We start from the raw sequence: 23,278 nt of genomic DNA, 5'->3' as shown, positions 1-23,278 counted from the left end.
CTGGTCAGGGAAGCTGTGGGCAGGGCAAGGGTGGGGGCAGCCCATGAGGGCATCCAGGGCCCTTGGTGACCCTGGCCTCCAGACCAGGCTTTTGTTGCTGCTGGGCTTCCAAGAGAATTAATAGGAGACGGGGAAGCAGAGGAATGTGGTGGCCGGCTCCCATCCACCTTCCCATGTAAACATGCCTCACTGCAGAGGAATGTCCCAGAAAGATTCCATCCAATGCCTGGGTCACCACACCAGAGATCCCCTCAGGCCTGCAGTCCCTGGCCTCTGGTCAACCGTTTAGCTGTTCCATTCTGCACTTGGGGACTTACTGCCCTGGGGATTCCCCGAGGACTTCAAACGTGTTGCTCTCAATGGTCAGGGAGCAAAGTGACACAGTCTGGGGTTTGAATGTAGCCTGGGGCAAGTCACTTTGGGCCAGGCAGATAGGGGATCCAATGCTAAAAAAAAGAAATTAGTTCAAATCCTGCCTTTGGGATTCCCTTCCTGCATGACCCTGGGCAAGTCATTTGACCTTCCTGAGCCTCAGTTTCCCCATCTGTAAAACGAGTATAATAACAGTACCTATCTTATGTAGTCATTCTGAGGATCAAAGGTAAAGTGCTATGAATCTTGAAGGACTATCGAAATGCTAGCTATTTGTTTTATTACTATAACTGATGAAATTATTTTAATTATTATGTAACTGATAGTTATTTTAATATAGATAATTGGATACAATCTAATTATAATGTAATAATGCCAACAGTAGTAGCTTTGCCCCACTGGAACCTAGTTTCCTTATCTCACAGATGAGGGGCTGAGACCAGGTGCCTTCTGAGCTCTTGATCCTTAGACCATGAAGACCAGGATTTCCTTCCGCTTTGGGGGGCATCCTGGAAGGCTTTGGGCAGTCTTTCTGGGGAAGCCCTTGGACCTCTTCTCAAAATCCTAACTGAAGGTAGAAAACAAAATACATCCCACTACAGAGGAAGTTAATTCCCTTGCCAGGCAGTTATCACTTTCTTAAAGTTTCCAGACTGAGAAACCCCAAACTGCTATCGCTGCCAGTCTTCGCTTTCCCCTTTCAAACTTACAATGAGGTTGACAAGGCAGCTTTTGCTCGATGGCCTGGTGAGGGAGACGCTTGAGGCATTTCTCCCCCATTTTACAGATGTGGAAAGAGTCAGGAAGGAAAAGTTGCTTTCTGGAGGATATAAATCAGAGTGATCCTGTTGCCCCAGATGACTAATGATGATAAGGCACGGGAGCATTTCTATGGTACCTTAAAGTTTGCCAAACACTTTACAGGCTATTTCAGTGCACCCTCCCCCACCACTCTGGGGGGTTGTTATTATTTTATTATTATCACTATCATTAATTCATATTATTGCTATTATTATTCCCATTTTACAGATGAGGAAACCAAAGCTCGAAGAGGGAATGGAATGCCACTACTTGTGACTCCTAGTCTAGCGCTCTCTGAGGCGAGCCCATCCAGAGCTCTTCTTATTGACCCATCCTGATGACTTCTTGACATCCACAGGTAGGCTTCCCCTTCCCCTCCCTCCCACCCCAGTTGGGCATTCTCCCCAACCCCCCTAAGGACAACGATGGGGGATTGACTGAATTTGCTGCTTGTTTGGGAGAGGATGTGAAGGTCGCAAGCTGAGGACCAGGCATCTGAGTGAATCTTGGCCAGAGTGGGAAACAGAGGGTGAGGCTGAGGTTAGCACCCTGGGACAGTGGCCCCCCTCTCTCGGTAGGAAGGGGGGCATTCTGTTCCGGTGAGGTGGTGCATCTTACATCTGGAGGCGGTCAGTGGCTGGACTATTGTGTATCAGGAGAGAAGAGGCCCAGCAAGATCTTCTTGAGCTCAGGGAAGTGGTCACTGAGGCAACAGGAAGCCTTGGAAGAGAACTCAACAGGCACAGATCTGTCAAGATTAGGGCTGACAGTGTTGGTTTTGTAATCCCTGTTGCTTCTACAAATCCTTCAAGATCAGTCGGCGTTACCAAGAATTCTTTGAATGTGCTCAGTTCCCAGTGAATTGGAATCCATTTGGCTTATACGTGCCAGTCCAGGTGCTAGAGGGAACACAGCCTTGTATGTAGGGGGCCGAAATGAAGAAAGGGTTAACGGCACTTGTACTTCTTTTGGGGCGAAGAAACTGTACTCATAAGCAAAACGATGAGTTAAAATCACACACTGCTTGATGGAGATCATGTCCTCCCTTGGGATCCTACATTCCAGGTAAGTTCCCCCTCAGGAGAACTTGTTTCCTGTGCCCAGGGGTCTTGTCTTAGATTCTCAGCCTCTCTGCCTCCCTCCCAGCCTCCCCCTTCCCTCTAAACTGAAAGGGTCTTGACCAGGCGACCTGGAGGAATGTTTCCTAAAGCTTGGCCCAGGCTTCAGAGAATGCTCCTTGCAGCTCGGTCTGTGGGCCACCCAGGACTGTAGCAGAAGATGAAGTTCTGATGTGACACGCCTCCCAGAAGACTGTCGCAGCAGCTCTAAGTTCAGTACCAAACCTCATTTTCAAAGTTCTCTTAGACTATGCTATGCATCTTTTATCTTTGTTAGAAGGCTTTGTGGGTAGGAATAAAATAGCTGTCCCGAACACGATTTGTATTTACAATAAGTATGTTTCTAGCTCTGACCTTTGAGGACTTCTAGACAGGAGGCAGAGTTGAGCTTTGGACAATTTGGCCCCGGAACATTTGGGTGAAGGTTTAAGGAGGTGAAGTATGAGAAAAGGGAGCTAGTGTGGTCTAATGGTTAGGGATCTGTTTTCAGACCCTCCCTCAGATCCTCACATGCCCTTTGCTTTAGCTTCCTCCTCTGTTCAATGGGGAAATGGGCTTGATGACTCAGAAAGATCCTTCCAGTTTTAGGTCTAAGGCCCTGGGGAAAGGCTGAAGGAATTGGGCAAAAGCGTGAAGTAGAAGAAGGCCAACAGAGGAAGAGAAACGTGTGACCCAGGAGACCCCAGGCATGTGTCCCCAACGCTGGAGCCGAGCTCGAGCTACCCGAGGACAAGGAGATATGGATTTCCATGCCATTCAGTGACGAGGGCTTGAATGCTGGAGCCGATCTGCTCAGAAAGTCATGCTGAGCCTGCTCGACTCTATGGATTTGCAAAACGAAGAAACCTGGCAAGGGTTTGGAAGGGGAAAGTTCAGCTGTCAGAATGTCAGAGCTGGAAAGGGACCATAGGTCAACCTCCTTTTTCAGTAGAGAAGGGAGCTGAAACCCAGAGGGGGAAAGGGGAATATGGAGCTGTGTGGGGAATATGGAGCTGAGTCAGAACTTGAACTCAGGACTTAGGACCTGTGTAATTGGGATTTTGTACCTTTGAACTACATTACCTAACATCCCTTTCCTCTTTCGTCCCCACGTTGAGTCCTTACACTGTATTGATAAAGTTGTGTGTAATCCCACCTTTGTGCGTTCCTCCTTGCTCTCTCTCCTGCGCCCCTGTCTGGGATCCTCCTCTTTGCTCAGGCTATCACTATCCTTTCCTTCATATTAATTTATAAATTCTTATAAAAATATAATACTTGAAGTATTTGGATATTAACGTTTAAGCTTACAGACCTAACATTCCACCACGTGGCAATGCCAGCCAAGGGCTCCAGATTTTAAAGCTAGAGCTTTCTCAAGGCCAGTGGGGTTGAGTCCCGCCTCCTTTTGCTCTTGCTTGGAGTCGTGGGGCTCTCTCTTTCCTCCCCTTCGAGCCTTTTCTTAGGGCCCAGGCAATTCAGATCCCCTTGAAGAGTCTCTCTTGGGAAGAATGAACTCTTAGAATGCTTATCTTAGATGTCTCTTCTTGTCCCTGGGAACCCGCGGCCTGGACATTCTGGGACCATTTAGACATGCCTGTGGAATTGGATTAGGGCCAGTGTAGAGTGACCCTAACTCTCCGTAAACCTTCAATGGCTGCATTCTCCAGCAAGATTGCAGAATCCACAGCCTTCCCCCTGCCGCCCCCCACCAGGCCAACACATTTCTCAATCTTTGTGGATTGCAAAATTGAACTTCCTTGGGGTCTCGTTGACATTTGGAACCCGATGCAAATGTTAGCACACAGGGAAACTGGACTGCGTGTTTCATAGTTGGTTTGGTACAAAGGGACTGAGGGCTGTCGGTGCCATGCCAAGGTCCCCATCAGACTGAGGCAAAGGGGAAGGAGGCTGGGGAAAGGCTTACTTTTTAGGGAGAAAGAATTTCTGTTCTAGTTCTGTTTCCCTATCTCTAAAATGGAGGTGAGCATATTGTCATTGCTGGCGACGCATCGATGGTGAGCCAAATGTCTCAGAAGCTTTCCAAGGCTCTATAAATATGAACTAGATTTAGACTTCACTCTCCATTAGCTGAAATTTAGGGTTATAGATGGTCTAAAAGAGTGACTCTTAACCCCCTCTGTCTTCTCTTTGAATTCTGGGCCCCTGTCTTTGCAGGAAAAGAGAACGACACAGGACTGAGAATCAATGGAATACTCTTTGTTCCATGAGTCACTATGCCCCTAGACTCCCCACCCAGTGGCCAGGCTGGGCTTGGTCAACTCTTCAGGAAATAAGACATTATCTCCATCTCCATCTCCAGGTCCATCCCCAGGACTGTCCTACAAGCTTTGCCAATCTCTCTGGTCCTGAACCAAGAGAAGCTTCAAGAAGCCAGGATGACTTCCATTACATGGTAAAGCATCCTTGTGAGGTCTTGGTGGACTTCAATATTAATTCAAGTTCTGACACTTTCACTGTGAGAACTTTGGCCAATGGTCAGGGAGTTGACCCACTGGTAGAGGAATCTAGAGAGACAAGGACTGAACTTGTGATTTTATTGGCATAGGAAACTCCCAGGTGAGGGAACTCCCTTCACCAATGCAGGTTGGCACCATCTCTGAAAATCAAAGCCTTAGGGAGTTGCTTTGGAACTGAGAGAAGTACCTTGCTTCAGATCATGGACTAGATATGTGTCCAAGGTGGATCTTGAACCCAAGTCTGTCTAGCTTCCAAATCTATTCTCTCTCCATTATGCCACATCAATATTGACATTTTTTGTTATCAACGAACCCATGAGACTACAGAGGGAAGCTGTAGGGATGATTCATAGATTCTCTTTGGAGAGACTCCCCCAACCCTCTGCAAATAAAAAGAATGAATGGATTTTGTTTTATCTGGTGTCCACAGCCAGTAAGAAATAGCTTTCCAGTGACCCTTGGCCACCTCAGCTCACAGTCACCATGATGAGCACAAACAATATGGTCTCTACAAAGATAACTGGGCATTTTGCACTGACATCTGTGGTAGAGAATTCTGAGACAGAGACAAATGTGATAACATCCTCCTAACTAAAATCAACTAACCTCCATCTTAGGTGGTTTTAAGACAAAGGTAGAGAGAGGGTAGGGAGGGCAGCAGAGAAGTTAGAAGACGTGGCTAAGGGTCAAGAGGAAGGAAATACCAAAGGCTTAGTGATGACCCACAAACTACATGTCTACATATCTTGGATGCTTTCTTCCTGAAAGTTTTGAAGATATGGCAAGCCCCAAACAATATCATGATGACTTGTAGGCAAGAAGTATATAAGGCATAGCTCAGGAGATGGGGATCAGGAAAGGGGAGAGGCTAGCTGGATATGGAGACCAAAGGATAAAAGATGGGTAGATGGTACTACGTGGGATGTTAAAGAATGAGTGATAATCATAATGGCTATCATTCTGATGGTGCTTTGAGGCTTATGAAATGCTTTGAGCGCGCACGCGCGCGCGTGTGTGTGTGTGTGTGTGTGTGTGTGTGTGTGTGTGTGTGTGTGTGATCTCATCTGAATCTCACATCATTCCTGGAAAATAGGTGATCCCCATTTTACAGATGAGAAAACTGAGGCAGAGAGTGGTGAAGTGACTTGTTCAGAATCACACAGCTAGTAAATGCCTGAGCTTGGCTTTGAATTTGAGTTTTTTCTTGTCTCTGAGTCCAAGGCTCTATCATCTGTGCCACCATTGACATTTGAGGCACCTTGGGGGGACACTAAATGCACACAAGGTACACAGGATCTGGTGGTAATCTGCACTGGTGGTGGGAATGTCCCCACTGATGAGATCATAACTGCTTTCTGCTTCACTGAAATCCACCTTTAATTGGGGGAATGCAATGTCTTAACCAAATTTAGCTTCTGCCCCAGTTAGTTTAGCATATGTCTCTGTCATAGTTTCCTGGGCTGGGGAGATGCTTACTTAATACTTGTTGAATGAATGAATGGCCCTGTTGTTTTAAGAACAGACCCTGCATTTTGTAAATCCCAGGGTGCTCATTGGACTTCCTTATCGCGTTTTCAAATCTTAGCCTCCCTGACTTCACTGTGGTATTGGACAGGATTGGTCTTTCCTTTCCTTTGAGATACTTTGTCCAGTCTGGGTTTTAGAGACCCTGCTCTGTCTTGGTTCTTCTCCTCCATTGGACTAGAAGCTCCTTGAGGGCAGGGTCTGTGGTTTGGCCTTTCTTTGTATCCCCATCACTTAGCTTAGTGCCTGGCACACAATAAGGGCTGAATCAATGCTGATTGACTGACTGACTGTCGGACTAACCACTCCTTTTCAGTCTTCTTTCCTACATCGTCATCCATCTCACACCCCGTTTGTGCTTATACCCACAGATTCCATTCAGGGCACTCCTTCCCTTTCTTGCAAGTGTTTTAGATATGGCGGACAGCAGAGATAGAGCTTCCTGAGCGAGAACTACTAGGTGGTCTAGTGTAATTGGAGTAGAATATGGAATGGAAGGTGGTAGAAGACTGGAAGAGAGGAAGGGGTCAGGTTTCAGAGAGTTTTAATAGCCATATGGAGGCAATAGGGACCACTGGAGATTATGGAAGTGGAGGCACATATCTGTGAAAAGATTAGACCTAAGTTTTCTGAAGATCCTTTTGGCATCAGGGTGGATTGGATTGGGGAGACCCTTGAGCCCCAGGCATGACGTGATGAGGACATGAACTAGAGTGATAATTGAGGGAGTGGAGAAGAGATAGATAAGAGGGAATCTGGCATCTGACTAGCACAGAAGATTAGAGAGAGCCATGAGTCCAGGATGCCTTTATGGTTTTGAGCCTGGCTCACAGGAAGATGGTGGTGGCATCGTTGGCAGTCATGCAGAAGTTGAGAAGAAAGTGCCTCCTGTTTTCTTTTTTGAGTGGGGGTGGGGTGGGATTGTAGCTCACTTTTGGATCTAGTGAGTTTGAGATGTTTACAAGAACTTAAACACCTTAAAATATCCAACAGGTGTTTGGGGGTATGGGAATGGAACTCAGCAAAGAGACTGGGGTTAGAAAATAGATCTTAGAGGCATTGGCATAGAGAGGATTAACAGAGCCCATGATAGCTTATGGATTGCCAAGTGAGAGAGTGGGATAGAAAAAAAGAGGGAGAGAAGAGGGCCTTCAAGAGAAACTTGTGGGTAACCCATAGAATGTAATCAGGCCATGAATGAAAATCTAGGACAGGAAATTGAGAAGCAGCAGTCAAAGATATAGGAAAGGAAGCAGGAAAAGCATTGTGAGAAAAACAAATAGAGAAGAAAGTATCTGGGAGAAGAAAGTGATCCTTATCACAATTCTTTCCAGGCCATTTGGGGATCAATAGGACCCCAAACACCTTCCTTTGATTTTAATAGCAATGCTAGACTTAAAGGAAAATCTGTCTATCTTGTCCTAATGTGTGGACATTCAACCCATTGAAATATTTGGAGCTATCTGATTACTGAGAATCCCTTGGAGTCCATTGAATGAGATTTTTAAAAGGGTTTTGACCTTGCATTAAAACTTAATTTATGTCCCCCAGCTACTCCTTTCTACCCAGAGATCAAAGAAGCAGGAATTAGTGGCTGGAAATAGCTGGAAGGGATGGGCCACATCCTTCCATCCCTATTTGGTCTGGGACAAATATCTTCCTTTTTAGCCTCTGACAGTTCCGACCTCAGGGAGCCTGTCTGGGCATCTACCCAGGACTAAAGGAATCCACTGCATCTTCTACCTCCAGCTCCTAGACTCCCAGGCTTGGCCCGGGAACAATCTGTGGTCTTGCTCATCCCCTCCTGTGCACCAGACTCAGGGAGGAAACTATGATTTGAGTGACTTTTCTGAAATATTCCATTTGAATAAATAAAAGATTATTGGAGATATTGTGGTACACTGGAAACATGGCTAGTTTGGAAGTCTGAGGGCCTGAATTCTATTTCTTATTAGCCTTTAAAGTGGGTTTATTTACTTCATCTGGTGGGGTCAAGGGGTCAAGAATATATAAGGGAAAGATGGCCTCCCAGGTAGGTCCCTTTGGGCTCCTCCACTTGTCCTAATGTTTGGGAATGACAAGAGGCAGAGATTTCTCTATTATGCACTCAAATTTTCCCATCCTCCGTTTTCCCCTTGGGAGTATCCTGTACCAACAACTCAAGGTCTCCCTTTACCCTCCTCTAAGCCCTGGATCAGTATTTTTGGGTTTCATCAATATTTGCCAAGTTCCTTTGAAATATTCAGGGCTTGAGGATTTTGTTTTTCCACAGACTGAGTGAGACATATAGGGTGCCTTGGCTTATACTCATGATGGTAAGGGCACCTGGGAGCGTGGCAAGCCTTGTACAGGGCTTTCTATTTGTTTCCATTTAATATCCATCACTCAGAGAGTTAGGTGGGCTTGGAGTTGAAAGACTTCATGAGTTCAAATCTGGCATCGGACATGGTGACCCTAGGTAAATCGCTGAACCCTGTTTGCCTCAGTTTCCTCATCTGTAAAATGATCTGGAGAAGGAAATGGCCAATTACTCCAGTACCTTTGCTAAGAAAACCCCAAATAGGGTCACAAAGAATCAGACACAACTGAAAAGTGACTAAACAACAACAAAACCTTTGCTCATTAACAAGCATGATAAACATCTACTGTGGTGTGCCAGGACCTGGGCTAGTTGCTGAGGACACAAAGGCAATGAGGAAACTGGATCAACACATACACACATCATTTTATGCAATATATGCATATATGTACACATGTGTGTAAAAGATAAAGTCAATCACATGTGTAATTGTATTAGGAATAGTTATATGACTGTGTTTATATGTTGTCTCCCCTGACATGTTACTATAGATTACATATATAAAACATCCCAATAAATACCAAACCATGAATATCTTCTACACTTAACTAAAATTATTTTGTTTCTATGTCTGTCATGAGCTGGGAGCCCAGGAAGAAGGGCCTTTGTAAGGCCCACCTTTAGTCATCCTTAGGGTGGTTTGCAGACCTCTCGTTGGTACTGGAAATACAAAAATCAGACATGGAAGCTCCTGCCAGAGGGGGCTGAGAGACCACGCACACGTGGGAAGGAATCTACATTTGATCCGACACGTGGCAGTCGTGCACTGGAGGTTTTGAAAGGGGGAATCCTATGGTTGGATCTGGAGGTCAGAGCAGTCAGTCAGGCAGCTGGGGAGAGACTTGAGACAGGCAGGTTAGGGAGGGAGTTATTGCAGAGGCCAATCTATCAATAACCATTTAGGAAGCACCACCTATGTGATGTGCCAGGGAGACAACAGACAAATAACTCTATGTGAACAATAGATATGGGGCAACTTCTAGAGGAAGGGATCAAGGATGGAAGAGCCTCTGTGGAGAGTGAGCTGATGAGGGAGGGATAGTAAAATTACCTAGCAGCAGCGAGAGCCCAGTTGAGGTTTAGTGACATGATATTTCGTGGACCCAGTCAGAGTAGTTGTGTGATTTCTTCCACCTCCGTTCAGCAGCAGGTGCGTAGGAGGGAAGGCGATGAATGGCGACATCCAAGGCTGAGGCATGTTTGGGCATATGGTAAGGGGACTAGGGTCTCAAGAGAAGAGGTCAGTGTGGAGCTGAATTGGTTCACTAAGGGGTCAAGAGGAGGAGAAGAGGAGAGAATGTCTAGTGTGAGGGAGGTGGCTGGGGAGAGGATCGAAGGGTCAAGGGATCAGAGGTCATAGTGTGGACAAAGAGTAGGAAAGGGAGGAGTGAAAAATCAGTAGATTATAATCAGTGGTTGGGATTTCAGAATTCTTGAACATGGAACTGGTACATTTGTGAGTGATGGGAAGATCAAGGGTGGGTGACCATCTTTGTGTGCTCCTGAAGTGGAATGAAGGGGTACATCATGGGAGGTGAGTAGGCTGAGGAACTGAGTGGCTAGAGTATTCGACGGAGAATCAATATGCATGTTGAAGCCTCTGTAAGATTAAAATTAATATCCAATAATTCCAAGTGTTCTATTTTATGAGATTTAATAATAATCACTTGAAGTAGAGGAAGTAAAAAGACAAAAGTAAAGCCTGAGTAAGGAGCAGTTTTCCCCAACCATGTTCTGGGGAAAAGAAAGAGAGAGAGGTGGGGTTACAGAGACTTTCTCTCCAAAAACATAAGGATGTAATGTGAGGATGAAAGTGGGATGCTGGGAATCATAGTTCAAGGGTACAGAAATTCATTACACAACCCAAGGATGAGGGCAGGAGCTGAGGAGGAGAGATAAACTAAATACTAAATTCATTGAGGAAAAAAGGGATATGACTTGGTGGGAAGTGATGAGGACCTGAGCTAGGGGGGAAGTGGGTGAATAGAGAGAAGGGGGCAAATGGGAAAGACGCCGAGGAAGCAGAAACCAGACTTGGCAACCGATGGCTCTGTGGGGTCAGAGTTAATGAGGAGAAGAGGAAGATTCTGAGACCGGAGGCGATGGATGGGGGAAAGATGACTTGTGTTTTGGATATGATGAGTCTGAGATGCCTGTAGGACATCCTGCCCAGATGTACCAGGCAGGTGGTCGTGCTGGACCTAAATTCGGGTGGGAGATTCAGGCTGGCTGGGTAGACATGGGAATCTTCTGCAGTGATAATAATGAAACTCAAGAGGGCTTAAGATGTCACTGGGAGAGTGTGTAGAAACGAGGGGCCAGGCCAGGCCCACCCTGTGAGACCCCCATGTTCAGAGGGCACAGTATGGTAGATGAAGCAGCAAAGGAGATAGAGAACGGTCCTGGTTCTGCCAGGATAATGCCGAGTGAGGGCAGAGGAGACAGAACGGAGGGGTCTATACCAGCAGTGGAGGAGCTTTACCTCTGACTCGACCCTCACTCTCACACATGGTGGCCGAGGCTCTTGCATACCTGGGTGGGACTGAGTGGGCAGGACACATGCCAGACCCGTGACGCTGGGGTCTGGCCTCTCCCCAGTGAAATCCACAACCCCTTCATTGTAGACCACGGCAGCAGCAATGGAGAAACTATGTTTTCTTTCTGGGTTTCCAGACATGTCTCATTTCCAGCCTCATATTTAATAGCATATAACTGCCCAAAGTGGAGAGCCCGGAATGTATGGCATGTCTCACTGAGTGAACATTTAGTTTAAAAAAAACTCACTTTCTAATGGAAAAAATGAAACTCCCTTCCCCATTCGTTACCCATAAACATCCACCCACCCACCCACACTTGTCCCCCAGCCCCCATCTAGACATGATGACATATTTACCTTCGATATATTATGGACCTCTCTAGAGGAGAGTGAGCACCCCAATGAGAAGCACCCTCAATGATAGAAGGACCCCTATTCCTTGCTGTTAGTTGGTCTGTAAGCCTTTCCTTCTCTCCTCTCCTTCCCTCCTTTCTCCCCTTCTCTTCCCTTTGCCCCAAGGATAGCAGCTGATAAAACAATCAGAAGCTGAGCTTTGAGGTTGGGGATCTAAGGAGCCTGGTATGGCCCATGGGTGACCAGTGGTCAGTCTGATGGACTCCAGGTGACTAGCCTCTCCAAATCAATGGGCTTTTTGGGAAACCCAAACATTCATAGAATATTGGAACAGGAAGTGACCAACGTGGCTATAGATGAGCAAGCTGAGGACAAGACAAGGCCATTCACCAATCCATGGTCACAGAGCTAGCGAGTGGTAGTGTCAGCCTGTGTCGGGTTCATTCTAACACATTAGGCTGCCTCCTCGGAGGATGGGCAATGGAACAATGAAAGCACCAGCTCACTTTGAGCAGAGAGAATGTGTTTGGAGCCTGAATTTTGCGTGACTCAATTTTTCCTGCCATTTCTCTATTTTCTGAGCTCCCACTGTGACTTGAAAGTCATAACGTTGAATCCTGGACTGGAGGCACTTTATCCCCTTAGACTATCCCTTTCAGCTCCATCCCAGAAAACTCCCCCAAGGTGGCAGTCCCATTGGCTCTCCCTACATGAAGAAGCCGCTCTTCATGCTCCCTTCTTCCAGACACAACTAAGTCCAAGCCTGCAGCCAGCTTAGAGGTCCAGCTATCCCAAGGGGAGGGGAAGGCTGAAGTCTCTTTCCACTACCCCCTTCCATCATTTTAGCTTGCCTTTCCTGCTGCAGTAGGACCTACCTCTCTTTATCCTCTCCTGTGGCAATTCCTTGTTCTTATGTCACTGGGAAAACTATGAATGGCTTTAGGTATCAAGTCTAGGAGCTTAGAGACAGTAGGAGCCAAGGAAGCTTCATGAGCTAGTGAGTGATTTGGGAAAGGGTCAGTCCAGGAAACATATTCAGTCTCATTCTGGTGGACAGTAGTGTCGGGTGGGTTGTGGGCAATGCTAAGGTTGGTAGGGCTGCATTTCCATATTCCTTCACCAGTTCAGGGTAATAAGTAGGAGATGGAGACTCCATTGGACTGTGAACTGCTTAGGAGCTGTTTTTATGTTCCTTTTATCTCAAGCTTTTAGTGCAGCCTGGGAAGACTTAAGAAATGCTTGTTGACTTGACATAGAGTAGTAGAGAATAAAACTACCCTAGACTCTAGAAGGTCAGCTCCTTGGAACAAATAGGAGCCTGCCTGGGGCCAAGAGGATCCTCTTGGATCCTTTGCCAGTATATACCTGGACTCCCCTACTGGATCTAATTCTATCATTGTCCATCATCGGCAGCAGCTTTCTGGTGGATAAAGACATCTGGAGAGTCAGGGATTCCCCTTAGTTCCTTTAACCTAGTACCTACCCTGCTTATGGAATTTTTAGTCCCTCCCCCAAAGTCTAGTCTATCCAGGAATAAATGCAGGACTCCGAAACCTATCCCCTTTTTTAGTCCATGTTATGTGTGGGAAGTTAGCCCTTCTTTGCTATTACACAAAAATAAAACTTTGGCACAACAGAAAATTAATTGATCTTCTTAAAGTACAGACAAGCCTGACCATGTCACACACACACACACATGCACAGGCTTACCCCACTCCCCCTAAGTCAGTAAACTGCAATGGCTCCCTGCTACTGCCAGAATCAAATACAAAGTCCTCAGTTTGACTTTTAGAGATGAGGTGGTGCAGTGGATAGAGCACTGGGCCTGGAGGCAAGAAGACCTGAGTTCAGATCTCGATACTGTGTGACATGGAGGAAGTCACTTGAACCTCACTTGCCTCAGTTTCCTCATCTGTAAAATGGAGATAATAATAGCACCTTCCTTCCAAGGTTATTTTGAGGACCAAGTGAGATAATATTGCTAAAGTGTTTTGCAAGTCTCAAGGCACTATTTAAATGCCAGCTATTATCATCTAGCTATTGTCATCTTTCAGTGCTAGCTAGTCTTACACCAAACTCCACTCTGCATACTGTGTGATTATCTACACTAGCCTGATTGCTGGTCTTTGAATAGGACACACAGTCTATTTACTCTGTGCCTTCATCTTGGCTATCTTCCATGCCTAAAATGCTCTTCCTCCTTCCCTCTCTTTACTTCCTTCAAGGTTTGTTCAAATGTCACCTTCCACAAGAGGTCCTTGTCTAGCAGTAATGCTGGTGGAATCACGGGTTAGTCTAAACTTTCTGGAAACCAATATGAAATTTTACAGTAAGAGACACAAAAATTTGACCCAGTAATTCTGCTTTTGGAATTATGATACTCAACGGTGGCAAGGACACTGGGGGTGGCACGAATGGGGGGAAACCTAATGTACACACATATACTCAGAAAAATGCCTGACAGTGCTAATTACATTAGGAAACCATGTAGAAAGATACTAGGTGCCTTTTGATTGAAGACTGAAGAATTGTGGTATCTGAATATGATGGGATATTAGGGCATCCTAAGAAATAATGGTTCCCAAGATTTTAGAGAAATACGGGAGCCTTATATGACGCTAAGGGAAGAAAACCCATAGGACAATCTCCTCATGGTCTATAAAAACGAACATGTGACAATGATTTTTTGTCAGGACCTCAGAAAAGAAAGTCATCCTAGGATGAGGAAGCTGGGATAATTTGTACGTCCTTAAGGTGAGGCCAAGAAACTCATTTTTTGGGTGGGGAACAATGGCTAATAAGGAGAGAAGGGGCATCCTTTTTCTGGGAAGTCATTGATAATCCTGGGTTTTGTGGGTTTTAAAACATGTTCATTTAAAGTTTTACTTTTCTTGAATTCTTTTTCATATAGTCCATTTCAATGGAGCTAAAATGAAAGTTAGTTATTCCTAAAAAGATTATTTATTTATTTATTTTAAAATTCCTTACCTTCTGTCTTAGAATCAATGCTAAGTATTGGTTCCAAGGCAGAAGAGTTAAGGGCTAGGCAATGGGGGTTAAGTGATTTGTCCAAGGTTGTTTGGGGACAGAGGGTATAGGCCTGTGTTGGTAAACCTATGGCACACATGCTGGAGGGGGCTGCTCCCTTCCCCCTTTCCACGTGCACCTGAGGACCTTTGTCATATCACCTGCCCCTTTGCCCAATGGGAATGCTTCCTCCCTCCCCTGTCTGGGGTAAGGTGGGGGGCTCACACGCAGCATGAGAGTTGTAGTTTGGGTGCTCGGTCTCTAAAAGGTTCACCATCACTGGTATAGATTTTTGTTGGGTATTGACATACTCAAGAATGTTGACACTGATATGTCACCAGCATCTGTGGATGGTCTTAGGATGGGAGTATCATCCTAAAAGTTATTAAAGCCAATGACTTGGGTAGCCCATTATGCCTGGCTCCAGATTGGGGTTTTTGTCCATTGACTATGGGTCTTTGAGATAGAGCATCTCAGGACTTCCACATTGCATTGGCTCTTACTTAGAAAGTAGACATGCTCTGAGGAGGAGCAGGCACCAACCATCATGACTGAAAAATGCCTTCTGTCCATAGGACAACAATCTAGACGAACTCCATATTTTAACTTTCCTACCCAGTGACGCAAGCCAGTAGGTACTTAATTAGGTAACTCAGTTGAAGCCTGTCCTGAAGTTCTCTTTCTATTGGAGGGAAAGCAAAGTGTCATGTCCCTTCCTGTCAATGATGTGCATCAATCAACCACAAATGATAAGTTAGGTCTCGGAGGAGGGGCACTCCTGGGACATCCAGGCTTTGCCACACGCTTTGAGGGTAGGCACCGAACTGGGATCTATGCCTTTCATTCTCTCTCAGGGTTTTTGTCCCTCGGGAACTAAAGTCAGTCCTAGTCCTCATCTGATTATCACATGTACTTCAAAGATAAGGCTGAAGAATACACTTTCAATCCCTTGGAACTCACCAATACCTTGGGTTTGGTTGCAGAGCTGGCTGCGGGGGGTAGAGAGGCTGCAGCAGCCACCGGGGCTGCTTCCTCCCGGTGAGAAGGTACATCCACTTGATCCTGATTTTTTGGCCCAGCATTTTCACCACTCTCATCTCTTGGCTCCTGATCCTATGAAATATTAGGCAATAAGCAGTCAATAACGTTTATGAATGCTTACAATGTACTAGGCACTGTGCTAAGCACTAAGGATACCAATATTGATGAGAGACCATTCATTAGTGGCCAGGACATGTCTGGGAAGGACAGTAGAGTTAGTCCCTTCCAAGCCTGCTTCACTGGCCTTTTAATGATAGATGAAATTCTATTATCAGCACCACGGTTTAGAAGTGGGTACCCTAAATGAATTGGAAATTGAGAGAATGGTTGAATAAAATGTGATAAATGTTGATGCTGGACTACTATTGTGCCCTATTGTGCATCAGAAATGTTACACAGGATGATTTCAGAGAAAGCTGGAAAGATCTGTGGGAACTGATGCAAAGCTAAAAAGGAGAACCAGGAAGACATTATAATACACAGAAATAGCAATAATGTATGACGATCATCTGAGGAAATTTGGCTCCTTTCAGCAATGCACTGATCTGGGATAATCCTGAAAGGCTTATGACGGGGAAGGCTCTCCACTTCCAGAGAAAGAACTGTTGGAGTCCTCTTTCACATCCATGTATTTGTGTTTTTTTCCTGGGGTTTGGGTTATGTTCGACTTTGCTTTTAGCACAATGACCAATATGGAAGTGTGTTTTGCTAGATAATAACAACAAAAAAAGGAGTAGGTGCCCTGGGAAGGGGCTTAATTGCAAAGTCCCTATTGTTGACATTACTGTAGTCCTAACTCTGAGGATAGATGTGAACTAAATCTGCCAGTGAATAAAAAGCCACAACCCCAAGAATAGTATTTGCTGGTCAGAGACTTTTGGCTGAGAGCAAGATCATTTTCTTGATGATTCTGTGCAAACCAGGTGGAGACTCCTGGGAAGAGTTTTCTTTTAGGTTTAGGGAATGGCTTTTCCATTATGGTGACTTCCCATAACCCACAAAGTCAGAGGGGCAGTTTTTTTCTATCTTACCCAAAGCTAAGAAGTTGGGGAATCAACCCAATACACACAAGCTTCTGTGTTGCCTGACAGAGGCCACGGGGCATAGGAAGAGCTGACCATCCCTGGAGTGAGGGAGCTTGGCTCTGACATCTTCTGGCTATGCCTAAGGCTACTGCCACAGATGTTTCAAGAGATGACTGGCAGACTTACATCTGTGGCAGGAGTTCCTTTGCCACGAGTTCTCTGACCAGATGGAATTACACACACACACACACACACACACACACACACACACACACACACACACACGCTCACGTGTGTATGCACACTTGTTCCAGGATTTGTGGCTTCATTAACGTAGGACTCTTTTTCAAAGCCCAGCTCCCAGCCCCTCCTTAGAGCACTATACAAATACCAGTTGTTGTTGTTGCTACTAAATCATACTAACTTTGATCTCTGTCTATACAGATTTATTTTGCTTACTGATTTTTTGAACCACAAATCTGTATTGAGATTGAAATCAACTTTGAGAATCGTGTGCCATTTAAATACAAGGAGCAAGGATTAAATATGTGTGTGTGAGAGAGACAGAGACAAATAGAAACATAGAGAATAAAGGAGGTAGAGAGAAAGGAAGAGGGGGACAAAGGGAAGGAAAGAGAAGGAGGGAAGTAGAGATTAAGAGAGAGAAAAAGAGATGGAGAGATAGAGACAGAGAGGTTGATTTCTGGCCAGAATAATGGTAAATTAAACAATTTTCCCTCTGCACAAATAAGATTCTAGGAGGTAGTGAGTTTCTTGGACCTACAGACCCCTGCTAAAGGCTGGATGGCCACATGCGAAGTTCATTGGAGAAGATTCCTGTTTTCCTACTGGTCAGAATGATGCTTTCTGAGGCCTCATCTCCTCTGAGATTCTGGTAGGAACTACTGAAGCTGTCTATGCATTAGGAAATGTAAGCCTCCAACAAGAAGGATGTTTTCTTCCTTGTGATACTAGCTGTTGAATGGTGGAATGGAGTGTGGGTTTATGCATGTGTATGTGTGTCCGTTCTATAAGCAGCAGTGATGTGACTTCACATGTATAATTAATATAAAATTTTGGGGGGAGGAAGGGGCAAGAGGGAGAGAGAGAATTTGGAATTCAAAATTTCAAAAAGTGATTAAAATTTTTTTTCATGCAATTGGGAAATATTTAAATAAAAATAAACAAAAATTATTTTAAAAATAGCCAAGATTAATTTGCCACAACATCCCATGAGATATACGGACAAGTAGAATACAGATTAGAGAGGGCTCCATCTATAGATAGAGAGACAAAGTATGCTTGCCCAGTTCCCACTCCCTGAGTCCCCTGCTGGGAACTAGCCATCTTGGTAAGGGAGATGATTGAACTGGAGAAAGAAATGGCAAACTTTATATTTTAAGAGTGTGAGGTGAGAAGGAATAATGACTTTTGTCCTGAGAAGGAAAAATGACAAGGGGTCAGTTTTATATGAGAGGGGCACTCATGCCCAGATTAATTTCATGTTGCCATCTCGCTGTGGTGGGCTTGGGGAGGATGAGGTGGTCCCTTATGATCCACAGTCTTGTCTGCTCTAAGCCAGAGTTCTCTCTGCCATGCTTAGTCACTCAACATGGACATAAGACAATTAGTCTCTCCTCTGCCCCTAAACAAAACAAAGCAAACAAAAACTTCCTGGGATCCCATTCTATTCCACCAGCTCTGCTTTTGGGTCTGTGCAGGATTGCTCAAGTGAGCAGATAAGGACTAACAAGAGTGGCATTGGAGAGATTTGTCCCCTGTCGAGGCCCATGGGGAAGGGATAGGGCTGTCGGGATCTGATCCAAAAGAGGCATGTAGACTCACAAGAGAGGGCTTCTGCTGGGGCTGATGCTCCTGGGGGCTGGCTGGAGAAGGGTTGGTACTGAGGGCATTCTCTATGTCTCGGTCCAGCTGATCCAGTTTCATGATGAGCAGTGCCATGGAGTCAAGTCGTCTTCGCCCTCCATCTTCTCTCATTTCCTGAGGAACAGAATAAATTGTTACTGTATTAGAGAGGCCATTTCCTGAGAGGGGAAAAACTCTTGTGATGGGATCAAATGTAAAATCCTTGTAAAAATATAAAAACCCAGCCCCCTCCTCTTCCTTTTCCAGTCTCCTTACTTCCCTGATACTTTGATTCAGTGACAACAAGCTTCATGAATAAGACTGGCTGTCTTACCACTCTCTCCCACAAAACCCTCCACAATTCCCTTGGCCCTGACTCCTGTCCTCTCTCTTCCTTTAAGTCCTGACTAAAATCCCACCTCCTACAGGAAGCCTTTCTTGAGCCCTCCTCAATGTTAGTGATTTCCAGCAGAGATGACCTCCAGTTTATCCATTCTGTATCTTATAGACATAGTTGTCTGGAGGCTTCCTGAGGGCAGGATCTGCTTTTTGCCTTTTCTTCTTTAGCATTCAGTCTCACAACCATGCACATGAGAGATCTGAGTTTTAGGAGCCCTAAGATGCAGCCCATAGGGATAGATAGGGCTGGGACCTGTGATTTCCTCAGGAGAGGAGACTCCTTCCACCAGAGCAGGTTGGCACCTTTTCTGCGTCTTGCAGCCTTAGAGAATTGCACTAAGAGGTGGAATAGACAGAATGGGTCAGAGGTGGAACAGAACCTGGTTCTGGATTTCTTTTTGGCTCATCTTCCACCATGTCTTGCCGCTGATACATTTAGAAAAAAAAAGACACTTTTCTAGGAAAAACAACAAAAGAAGAACTCGGGATGCTTATCCTAGAGAAGGGGTGGAGGTATTGGTACCAGCCTGGAGAAGCAGGTGGTTTGGGAGCCAATCAGTAAAGTAAAAGGGCAGAGACATGGAGAGGCAGAGTCCCATGTGTGTGGCTTAGTGTCAGAGGGTCTTGAGGGTAAATGGGTTTGAGTTATAGAGAGAAAGATTTGGCATCAGTTTCAGGACAAAATTCCTGACAATGGAAGGTGTTTGGTATTGTGATGGTCTGCTTCAGGGGGTCAGATGGAGCCTCCCCCTTACTGTGGGCTGGCAAATAGAGCCCAGAAGGACGTTGTGCAGGAATGTCGGTGAGGGGATCCTAGGTGGGGCGGACTCAGACCTAGGACTGAGGCTGCTGAGGCTCTTCCACCTCTTCCAGGGACTCGGTGGGATGTTTGAAGGAAGCCAGGGAAGCCTAGAGGCAGAGATGAGGAGGGAGAGCATCTCAGGCATGGGGGATAGCCAAAGAGAGATGCATGTATGTAGGAAGTCAAGTACAGTTTTATTGCTCTCTCCTCACGATCTCCATGATTTCACTCATCGCTTTTGCTTGCCAAGATCTTTTGGAATCTTGACTCAGCAATCCAGTATCTGAGCTGTGTTTTCCAGCTTTGTGGCACCATCTACCCCTTTATCCCAGTCACTGATGAGCGTGTTTCCTAGCACAGGGCTGAGAAGACCTTCTCCTATTGTGAAGGGACTCTTCTGTTCTTCCAGACCAGGCAAAGATCATCTGGAGGAGGGCTGGCCGGCCAGCTCGTGGGCCTCTTCTCTCCTTGCTCTTGGATGCATTTGTTAGGGGTCAATGGCCTGAACTCACTAAGGAAGAGGGAGCTTGCTTGACCTTCTCCTCACTGCCCTGGGCTGTCCACCCCCTCATAAATATTTTGCTTTATCCCTCTCAATCCCAAGATGCTTTTCCTTGGAAGAAAAAACAAGCCGATTAAGGGTGGTAGCAGAGCCTCCTGACTGACTAGTGCCCCTTCCATCGTCCTCCTCTGCCCCATCCCTCACAGCTGCCCTGACCCTGGCTTGCCTTCAACCTCCTCCTGTCCAGCAAAAGTAAAGAAAATAAAAAAAATATACACACACACATATACATAGACACGCACACACCCATGACATACAAACACGTGCATACATGCACGCTACTTGTTTTTTGGATCACCATCTTTCAGCTGCCTTTGTAGTCCTGTGTACCTTCTGTGATGCTATCCAAAAATATCATTTTGATAAGGAGTTTGTGTCTTTTACCAGACTGACGGTCCAGAGATCTGGGACACATCTCAAAGGTGAAGAGTCCCTGGCCTGGATGGTCTTACAGCAGGATTGTGCCTGCTTCTGCCTCCATTGATTCTCCCTCAGAGGATCTCTACTCTGTCTCTTCCCACAGGTGTCTGGATTCCCTGACAAGATTCCTTAACGTAGTTCTGCCCTCCTTCTCTCTAATTTCATTCCACGTGAATTAGGAACAAGGCTCATTTTGACCGCTTCCAATCAATTTCCAAGGCACAGGGTCCCTCTCCTAAATCCCTGGAACTCCTCTGGGTTCACCTTGGCCTTCTTGCTTTAGGAAGTCTAATTTACCCAGATTGCTGCCCTTTGGAATAGACAGTCCCACCTAATGCCCATCCAGACTGGTCCTAGGCAGAACCATGAAGATTGCTGCATTTGTTTATCTTTTATTATATTTATTGTATTATATTTATGTATTTATCGTATTTATCTTTGCTGTCCTCGGTCCCTTTTTCTGAACTCTTTCTATGCTGTCTGGGGTGCCCCTTCCTTCAAGCACGTTCTCCCTGAGGTGACTGACAATCTCACTCACTGAATAGGGCCCTTTCTGATGTTATTTCCTGACTGCTGGGGGCAACTAAAAAGAATCTAAACATAATCAAATCTCAGCCAGCCTTCAGAAACCATCATGTCCAATCCTAAACCAAGGTTGTTCAGTGCCACTAAAGACAATCTATTTAAAAAAATCACGATAGCAGTACAATGTTTGAGTAGCTTCTATTAGTGACCCCATAACGTCAGTAAGAAAATGTGCATGAGATGGAGTGACCAATTCTGAATCTAGAAGATATAGATACAGGGCAACTATAAAAGGCAAACAAAAATAGAAACTAGGAATGGAGGAGAAATGACAGAGAACAAGTCTCCTCTTAGATGGTCCAGTCCCCATCCTTCTCTGTTTGCTAGGCATTGGAAAAGCAGGCACTGTAAGAGCCTTGTGACCCAAAGTTCACCTGTGGGCATCTCTGTCCACCTCCCACATAGTCATGACTCAGCCTGAACCCCTCCTCAGTCCATGGGAAGTGGGCAGATGCTGATTCTGCCAAGTGTGGAAGGTAAAGAGGGAAGAACCTTAGAAGGGAAGTAGAAGACAAGGACTAAGCAAGCACAATCCATAGTCAAGCCTGAGGGAAACATACTCGGACTAGTCTTCTTTACCAAGAGGTTACTCAGGGCAGGGTCACCAGCCAGTACCATCCTGATACCCCCAACTCCCACCCCAATGCAAGTACTGAGGATAAAAAACAAATCCCACCGCAGAGCTCTGTGTGGCCAGAGCACAAAACTAGAGGCAAGAGACTGAGAACACGAAAGGAAGGCAGACACATCAGCTGTTACAGAGAAATCCTGGTTTTTATAACTTATCTCTCAGCAGATAATCAAGAGAGGGGTCATACAAAGAGAAGGAAGAATGAAGGAAATCTAAACCTAAACCAAAAACGAAATCTGAATCACTATGAATGTTATACTATGAAGGAAAACGAATCTAAATTACCCAGTGAAATAGTGAATCCCCAGGAACTGCTTCTAGATGCTTCAAAGAAGAAATTAAAGATTTAAAAGATGAATTCAGGAATGAATTTATATCATAAATCAATGAATTCAGTACAGAATTTGAACACGCAGGCACGGAACTGTGTAGAAAGACTAGAATTGTGATGGAGGATCTCTCCAAAGAAGTAAAGGGACTGAGGGAAGAAAGAATAGACTGAGAATACAGAACATTATCAAAGTAGAAGACAAATTAGCAGGGGAGAAGCACAAATCCATTGTGGGGAGGTGGGACAGAGAGACACAGATTGGGTTAATTGGGAAAGTTTTTAAAAAGAAGAGAAACCCAATATAAGCATATCAACCACATGATTGGCCTCAAAGACAAAATGCACATAAGGATCCAAGGTCTCCTAAAAGCACACAAGTTTGAAAACAGTGTTTAACTGTATTCTTATCAGGCAGGAAAGAATAAGAGAAAACTTGCTAGAAATCGTGAATCATAAACTTCAGCTTTTGGGGGCCAATTCCAGAATATATATATATATATATTTCCAGAATCTCTCTCTCTCTCTCTCTCTCTCTCTCTCTCTAGCTCTATCTATCTATATATCACTGAATGTCTGGGATAAATCTCTGAAGTAGGGGAGGCAGGCACTAAGCTTTACCTTCCAAACCAATCACAGACCCATAAGAAAAGGAATAGCTTGTGGAGTTTTGTCCAAAATATATAATATAGTGAATTTTGGGCAATCAAGTCCCCCAAAGCCAGGCTACAAATATCTAGGACAAAGGATTGATTGATGGGATCCACAGATCACCACCAGAGGAAAAAACCAAAGCAAATCTAACTAAAACTCCATGCTTCCATCTCTAAGAGAAAGTTCATTGACTATGAAGAGAATTCAATGTGAATATCGGAATCATTCCAGATCCATGAGATACTGTAGAACAGAATAGATTAGGCTATTTTGAAATCAAAATAGCTTAGCTGCAACCCCAAATACCATCCTGTAAACCCGAGCCCAATTCTTAATGGACTTCCGCAAAAGAGAAGCCTTTGAGACCCCTGGAGGGGGCGTTGGACAAACCCAAATATCCCCTAGAGGCGAGCAGAAT

The 23,278-nt window shown here is 45.2% G+C and overlaps 1 protein-coding gene across 1 annotated transcript in view; it reads right to left on the bottom strand.

Annotated features, from left to right (window-relative positions):
* DLC1 (DLC1 Rho GTPase activating protein) overlaps nt 1-23,278 on the bottom strand; it is a 209,191-nt gene that overhangs the window by 162,851 nt on the left and 23,062 nt on the right. The window contains exons 2-3 of the mRNA XM_044681134.1: nt 18,459-18,614; nt 15,514-15,660 (exon numbers count right to left, since the gene is read on the bottom strand). Coding sequence (XP_044537069.1) covers nt 15,514-15,660; nt 18,459-18,614 — 303 coding nt within the window. The remainder of the gene's footprint in view (nt 1-15,513; nt 15,661-18,458; nt 18,615-23,278) is intronic.

The sequence above is a fragment of the Gracilinanus agilis genome, chromosome 6 (assembly GCF_016433145.1).
Source record: "Gracilinanus agilis isolate LMUSP501 chromosome 6, AgileGrace, whole genome shotgun sequence".
Taxonomy (NCBI): domain Eukaryota; kingdom Metazoa; phylum Chordata; class Mammalia; order Didelphimorphia; family Didelphidae; genus Gracilinanus; species Gracilinanus agilis.
The sequence above is the reverse complement of the archived record's forward strand: the minus strand, read 5'-3'. Positions and strand labels throughout refer to the sequence as shown.